Source organism: Gymnoscopelus microlampas (assembly GCF_963454915.1).
Source record: "Gymnoscopelus microlampas genome assembly, chromosome: 13".
Taxonomy (NCBI): domain Eukaryota; kingdom Metazoa; phylum Chordata; class Actinopteri; order Myctophiformes; family Myctophidae; genus Gymnoscopelus; species Gymnoscopelus microlampas.
In genome coordinates, this window is record NC_139950.1 from 48,847,871 (window position 1) to 48,855,949 (window position 8,079).

Here is an 8,079-nt window from a genome sequence, read left to right on the forward strand (position 1 = left end):
TGTAACTCGAAGAGTGTACAAATGGAACAAAATGGACCCGTTAGGGTCCATTTGGTTCCATTTGTACACTCTCAGAGTTACATTAACATTGATTTTACAATATGAATTAGGGTCCCAGAGATATGAATGCAATTAAATGGGGGTCCGTAGCCTAATGCATGTCAAACTGGGGGTCCTAAGTCTTGAAATTAAAATGGTTGAGAATCACCGCTAGAGAGCCGTAAAAACCTTCTCTTATGGGGGTCCCTGGCTTATCTTTTCAAATGGGGGTCCGCGGGGTAATAAGTGTCAATTTGGGGGTCCTTGACATGAAAAAGTTTGAGAAACCACTGGCCTAGAGCTTTGAGACTATAGGCTTGAAATGTGAAGTTTAAAATATAACTGATCAAACCTGTCAAATCTGAAAACCCAGATACTTCTAGCTAGAGACTAGATCCATAACTGCTCCTTGCAAAGTCAAAACAAGGAAGATGTTGCAAAAGCTCACTAGCCCTGGAGAGTAGCATGATCTTTGTCTTATCTGCATTCAAAATCAACTTAAAAGGTTAGCGCCATGCTTTGATGTGCCCAGGCCCGTCGAGCTCGCTTTCTTCTAAGAAAAAATTAAATGCAATTATTTGCTGTCTGGAAGCTGTTGTGGCCATGTGTGTGCAGGATCTGTCAAAATGATTACACATAATGACACTGCCACCTTGTGGCTAAACTTTGATTGAATTTAATTGATTGAATACTTTATTAGCAGTTTGCAAAAGAAAAAGCACAGTAAAGGCTTGGACTTTTACAGGGGCCAGACTCGGTAAGTGCTCTTTTAGAGCCAATAAGTAAACCAATAAGTATGCTGAATTGAATACCACTGGTATTTGTGATTAGCCATTTTCACCAGGCCCAGGTTTCTGTCTGTCTGTCTGTCTGTCTGTCTCAGCTAATCTCACAAACCGCTGGACAGATCGGGTTCAAACTTTGCATTCAACTCACATAATGTTTAACTAAAGGGGCATTCCCACTGAACTTTAAGGCAGTCTGAGTTCAGTGTCTGAGCGCAGTGTGAATATGTAACTCCAAAATGAAGCTTCACTCAGTCTGTCAGCTGACTGTGCTGCTGAGCCTCTGCTGTGTATTAATCACAGGTAAGAAAGACCACAATATATCCATCTATATACTGTCTACTATGGAAATATCACTGTGTTATTAAATGTAGGTTGTTGCAATCCACAACTCACATGAATCTCAAGTGTTTTACTGTAATGCCTGCTTTTCCTGCACGGCATTGAATTGCTCTCTAATCTCCACATCTAGGTCAAGATCCAGAGAGAAGATTTAAAACGTTTGTCCCGGGATTAAGGTGTAGGTGTCCAGAGACCCAGGATTCAGTCAGAGGACAACTGAAAGACTTCAGAGTACTCCCCAGCAACCCCGACTGTGACGTATACACCGTCATGTGAGTATATACCACATCCTGACACACGTACACACAGTCACAATAAATTACTGTTATCACGAAAAATGATTGTGCACCATCTGACTTAACCCATTTAGACAGGGAAAGAAAATGTGTCATTTTTTTATGTCTTTGGCTATTCAAAAATAGCAGATATACAAGCTCATAGCGCGGCACCATTCATGAAGACCTCCTCTCCTCACCTATGCACTGTACAGTCCACAAGCATTGCCTTTTTTGTTTCTTGTTTCTTTTTTAAAGCGAACATTTTTTACTCAAATCTTCTGGGGGGTCCCTGTAACAAAATGTTTTGAGATGGGGGTCCGCAGCCAAATACATATCATTGTGGGGGTCCTTGACATGAAAAGTTTGAGAACCACTGATATTATAGCAACATAGCAGTAAAAAAAAACTGTTAGGATTTAGAAGACATTTGTAGAATCCCCAGAAGCAAAGATTTGAGTTGAACATGTTCGCTTTAAAAAATATATATATATTCAAAGATTTGCATAGATCTACAAGCTCATGGTGCGGCACTCGGTGCCGCGCCATGAGCTTGTATATCTGCTATTTTTGAATAGCCCAAAGACATCTAAAATGACACAGATGCGTTCCAGGCTTGAATGGATTCATGTGTGTGTTTACGTGTGTATTTCAGAGTGGTGCTGAAGAGGAACAATGCTGAAGTGTGTCTGAATCCACAGTCGCGGATGGGCAGACAGCTCAAACGCTGCTTTAATAAGTGAGAGATTGACAGTATATATATAAAATCATTTATCTGTATCTGTGTCAGATAAATGATTTACTGCTTTGTGATTAGAATAACAAATTAGAATTATAACTAGATTTGTTCTGTCCTGAATACAATATTTATTGTATGTTTGCCATTGCAACTTGTTTTGCATTAGGACTGAAATGTTTTCAGTATCAATAAAGATGACACAGCATTTCAGAATTTGATCACGGCCGTGTTGTGTGAGACCCGGTTCTGGGTCCACAAAACAAGTTTTTGGTCGTTTGTTTTGCCTTGCATGATACTTTATAAACGATCCAAGACAAAATTAATTCAGCCTTAATTCAACCTGGCGGCCCGGGGGCCACATGCGGCCCCCACCTTCACTTACTGTGGCCCGCAGGTTAATATCGGAATACTGATATATTATTGATTTCAGCTGTTACAATTCCAAACATGCAAACATGACCAGCATTAATTACTTCAGTCTATATTAGTAGCTTAATGACTAGTATTAAAATTATAATGTATTTTTTATGTCCAATGTATTTGTATTTAAGTTCATAAAGTTAACATAAGTATAACTAAATGCATTTGAAATGAAATACAAATGCTACTTTCCAGGATTCCAATTCAAAAATAGCAAAAATAGCCGATCTACAAGCTCAAAACGTGTCGCGCTGCGACACGTTTTGAGCTTGTAGATCGGCTATTTTTGCTATTTTTGTGTGACATAGAATGAACCGACAGTATATGCAATGTGTCCCTCTGGAGTGAGTGTGGAAATATAGTGGCCCTCTCCATCATCAAAGTTGCATCACCCCTGTTCTATTCCGAACATTAACGTTTGTGTGCTTTCTCTCAGGGCCACTAAGCTGGGTCGAGATGTCAAGCTTTGCCTGAAACGGAGGGGGAAACGCCGTCAGCAGCAGAAGACAACAACACATGGCTCTTAAGTTTGATTAACGTGGGGGGGGGGAGACACTAACAGGAATGTAAGCTTAACTGGGCCCTTTGTGAAGTGGGCCTGGCTGTGTGTGGGGCAACCCGGCCTTTTTGCAAAGCATTAAGTTTAAAGGAGTAGTTCACCCAAATGTTGATGATAATAATAAAGATGCTAATGTATCCGGCAGGAGACACAAAGGAGACTCTTTGTGTCTCCTACCGGCAAGACCCCCGGTCATCAAATCATTGGCTTAGGAATGCGATAAAAATATCTCCGTGAATTCAATGCTTCATGGGGTGTGTAATTGATAGGAAATAAGTCATTTTTGGGTTAACTACTCCTTTAGTTATTTACTTAAGTATCCTTAATTATGACTGTGTCTATATCTTATTAAATTATGTTTAAACACACACACACACACACACACACACACACACACACACACACACACACACACACACACACACACACACACACACACACACACACACACACACACACACACACACACACACCTTTAAAGACTACAACACATGATACTGAACAAAATAAAAATAAAAAGATAACAAATGTGTTTATGTGGTGGTAATTAGTTTCTGGGAGGGGGAATTGTTTACAAAACAGTGCTTGTTATGTCTAGAGAGAGAGAGAGTGTGGAGGTAAAGATACACACATGTATTTGTGTGTTGAAGAGCTACAGTAGGAAGCATCCCTTTAATAACACTCAGACCCTGTATGTCAACATGAGGGAGATCACTGGTTAACTTAACCCATTAAGACCGGGAACGCATCTGTGTCATCGTATAGATTTCTTTGGCTATTTTTTAAATCGTGGAAAACGTGTGCAAATCTTTGACTACGTATTTTTTTAAAGCAAACATTTTTAACTCCGTTACAACTTCTGGGGGTCCCTGGAACAAAATATTTTGAGATGGAGGGGTCCACCGCTAAATACTAGGATAGGCTAATAATAACACTGCCACCTTGTGGCTGAACCACCAATAAGCATGCTGAACATCCTGTACTGCCATGCACCGGTATTTCTGATTAGTCACAGACAGTTATCTATCAGCTGGAACAATGCTGCTACACAAACAGCTAAATCCTCGGCGTTAATTTAACTCAAGAGAGTGTATGCAAATGTGGGGTCCACATTTGCATATTCTCTCTGAAAATGAACAGTGTGTATTTTAGCGTGTATATGCACACAGATTGTGATCTCACTGCTGAATGAATGGAACCATCTGTGTGGCAGCGATGAAGCCAGCAGCCATCTTCAACCCATGCAATTATGTGATTGCATTATTATCTTGTCCTCACACCCAATTAACCAGATTAACAGATACAGATTGGCAGCCGCTGAATGCTTTGGTTACACTGGCTGCATCATTCGCTCTGACACATAGTGGAGATAGAGAGAGAGAGAGAGAGAGAGAGAGAGAGGGAGGAAGGAGGAAAGAGGTGGGTCCTCAAAAAACACACACGTGTGACTAATCCATATAACTGTGACATGAACCAGACAACCAGCTCAGTAGCCAACTGATCAGAAGCTTCTCTCTACCTCAACCTAAACACCTCCAGTTACAGAACTAACCCGGTTTCACTTCACAGCAGGAACAGTAGGCTATAACACTTTTTGATTTTGGGGGTGAACTATCCCTTTAAAAAACCCTTTCCCATTTCTGGGATGTTTCATTCCATTTTGACCTCATTGTCCATTTATTCCACTAAGTTATTAATCTTTCCATTAAGAGTTTCCACATTTCCACATTGGAGTCTATATAGTCAAGCAGGAGGAGGGGATGTTCATAAAATCAAGAGTCAGCAGCACCTTCTTCACCTCTATTCCATCCAGGAAGCCAGTAATGGTATCCACCATCCAGTGGTCAGTCTGCTCCTCATGCATATTCATGCAAAGTAATGGACGCATTAATATTCCATAAGTTAAAGGATTCCAGTCTGTCACCGTTATCATGAATTATTTAACCCCCACCACATGGCAGACCAAAGGCTCACGAATCTACAGTAGTACCCTAATAGTCCAGTGGTGGACTATAGGGTACCCCCCCCCCCAAAAAAACCCCAAATAATCATATTTGATCTGAGGACCCCCCACCCTGATAAGCACTTGGATTTGTAGTTGAGGCATTACATTTAGTTTGACTCGGTTCTACAGATACATATTGTGAAAATAGCCGATCTACAAGCTCACAACGCCTCGCAACTGTGAGCTGGTAGATCGGCTATTTTCACACAAAATAAAGAAATAACCAAATAATCATATTTATACCAAAAAAATATATATATACATAAATATACATATATACAAAATAATCATATTTGATCTGGGGACCCCCCAACTCTGATAAGCACTTGGATTTGTAGGAGTTGAGGCATTCAATTTAGTTTGTTCTACACATTAATATTGTGAAAATAGCCGATCTACAAGCTTGTAGATCGGCTATTTTCACAAACTTTGCCTGTTTCTTATATTATTTGACAATTTAGCCAATGTTTGACCAGTTTGTGTAGAATAGTTTGTTGATTACTTTTAATCCAGTAATGGTCTTTTTTCTTTTTCATCTGGGGACCCCCCAAAATCATGTGGGGGACCCCCTTGGGGGGTCCAGACCCACAGGTTGAGAACCACTGGCCTAGTCTACATAAGTATGAAGAATGGGGGTCACTGCTGCACTGCATGGAAAAATGAATTCCTCTCCTCTCATCTCCTATTCATCTTCATGGTGCTATATATGAAGTTCCATGCACAAAGAACACTCTTCAATACCACATCACTCCAAGCAGAAATAGCAGATCTACAAGCTTACAACGCCTTCGTTCCAGACGCTTTGTTGCTTGTGGATCAAATATTTCTAGATCAGCTGTATACAATTATTAAATGTGTCAATACATTTCTTTGTATATTGAAGTTATTTGTCAAATCTGCCATGTGCAATTTTTGATGAGGAACAGAAATTGAATTTTTATTCCAATGTTCAATGCTAAAAACACAAATAAAACCCTTTAAGACCTGGAGTAGCATCTGCGTCATTTTTTAGATTTGACCTAAAAAGCATTATTTTACACTTTGGCTATTCAAAAATAGCAGATCTACAAGCTCATAGCGCGGCACCGAGTGCTGCGCTATGAGCTTGTAGATCTGCTATTTTTGAGAAATCGTGAAAATGTGTGCAAATCTTTGAATATATATATTTTTTAAAGCAAACATTTGTAACTCAAATCGTTGCTTCTGGGGGGTCCCTGGAACAAAATATTTTGAGATGGGGGTCCGTGGCCACATACATATACATTTTGTTGAGGTCCTTGACATAGATTGAGAACCACTGACAAAGTAACAGAAGTTTTTTTTCAAAAAACAGTTAGGATTTAGAAGACATTTGTAGAATTGGCCTCAGGTCTTATTAGGTTAAATCGTTCATCACAATTATTTCAGTGACAATGAACCATTAACTTAAATGTGTGTAATGGTGACAGATAGCCCTATGATTCATAGTCAGGTGCATCCAGCCTGGTTCATTTCATAGCCATTACCCAACCATCTCACACAGCTGTGACCATACACAATGCATTACCAAGGGCCACACAGAGAGAGCAGCTCCATATCCTCCTATGTATGCAAAAAATGCAAGAATTCCAAGGCAAATGTTCTGAGAAACAAAGCATTCATGATGACTAGCACACAAGTCTGGACATGGTAGGATCAGATATTAGTCTGTCACCTAGACTAGACTAGTACTGGAACACAAAGCTGGAGAGGCTGCAGATGGGAAAAGTAGGCCTACTCACATTTTTCCACTCAAGCAAAAGTGTCAATAGTGCCATGTAGAAATACTCTGCGACAAGTAAAAGTCCGGAATTCAAAATTGACTTGAGTAAAAGTTCAAAAGTATTGGTATCAAAATGTACTTAAAGTACCAAAAAGTAGAAAGTACTCATTATGCAGAATGTCCCATTTCACAAGTTTTCAAATGTATAAAAATCTTATAATCAAAATCTACAAAGTAACTAAAGTTTTCAAATAATTGCAGTGGAGTAAAAGTATAGTATTTACGTCTGAGATGTAAGTAGAAGTAAAAGTATTGCAAATTGGGAATACTCCAGTAAAGTAAAAGTACCTCAAAAATAGTACTTTTAGTAAATGAGTAAATGTACTTAGTTAATTTACACCACTGCTTTTGTTTCAGTTTCCCCAATAATATAATAAAATAATAATATAGAAACTGAGCTCATGACATGTGAATCTAAGCCCTAAATGTCTATGTAACCATGGCAACTTCAGAGCAACGCTGATCTATGATGGTTTATGCTGCTTTACGTTATAATTCCCAAAGCGCTCAAAGCAGGTCGCTCCTCCTTATTAACAACCTGAACCTATTAGATATCAGTTCATTTGCAATACCTTAACCCTACAGTAAATGTAAATTCGTACCGTAGCTCAAAGAAGCTGATGTGATAGTCCTCTGCCTCCTGGTCCTTTATTATATCTCCTCGGTGCGCGGTTTGTAGATCTATTCTTACACTTTACGCTTTAAGATCACTTCTGTTCTCTCTGCTCTGTCTGAACAGCCCTGGACTGTCCTGGAGCAGCGTTGCCAGGTTGTGAGTTGTGAGAGAAACAAGCAATCCGAACCGGGTCCCGTGTCTATCATGAAAACAAGCCGAAAAGAAACAACCACATGATGAGACGCGTTGTGAGCTTGTAGATCGGCAATTTTCAGAAAAAAATCTTGGGGAAAAAAAGAGAAAATTTGAAATATTTTGTTTAATATTTTAACAATCTAAATCGGGCACACATTTTTTTCAGATGGGGATACACGGACAAATAGACCCCTTAACAGACGACGTCATACTGGCTGCGTGCAGCCAGTATGCGCGCAACGAAACCCATTATATCAGGTCTCGTTAGGACGCGTCTCACTAGCCAACACACACAAGAGGGGG

General features: G+C 39.7%; 2 protein-coding genes across 4 annotated transcripts in view; one reads left to right on the forward strand and one right to left on the reverse strand.

Moving 5' to 3' along the window:
• Positions 1 to 7,687, reverse strand: part of rassf4a (Ras association domain family member 4a) — a 61,301-nt gene extending 53,614 nt beyond the window's left edge. For all 3 annotated transcript variants that reach the window (XR_014602143.1, XM_084076977.1, XM_084076976.1), the window contains exon 1: positions 7,568 to 7,687. The gene's annotated coding sequence lies outside the window, so the exon portion shown is untranslated. The remainder of the gene's footprint in view (positions 1 to 7,567) is intronic.
• LOC311058292 (uncharacterized protein) lies at positions 1,055 to 3,176 on the forward strand. Its single transcript, XM_084075696.1, has 4 exons — positions 1,055 to 1,127; positions 1,297 to 1,438; positions 2,097 to 2,180; positions 3,037 to 3,176. The coding sequence occupies exons 1-4, from the start codon at positions 1,064 to 1,066 to the stop codon at positions 3,125 to 3,127; spliced, it is 381 nt and encodes a 126-aa protein (XP_083931822.1). The 5' UTR covers positions 1,055 to 1,063; the 3' UTR covers positions 3,128 to 3,176.
• Positions 7,688 to 8,079: the final 392 nt, after the last annotated feature.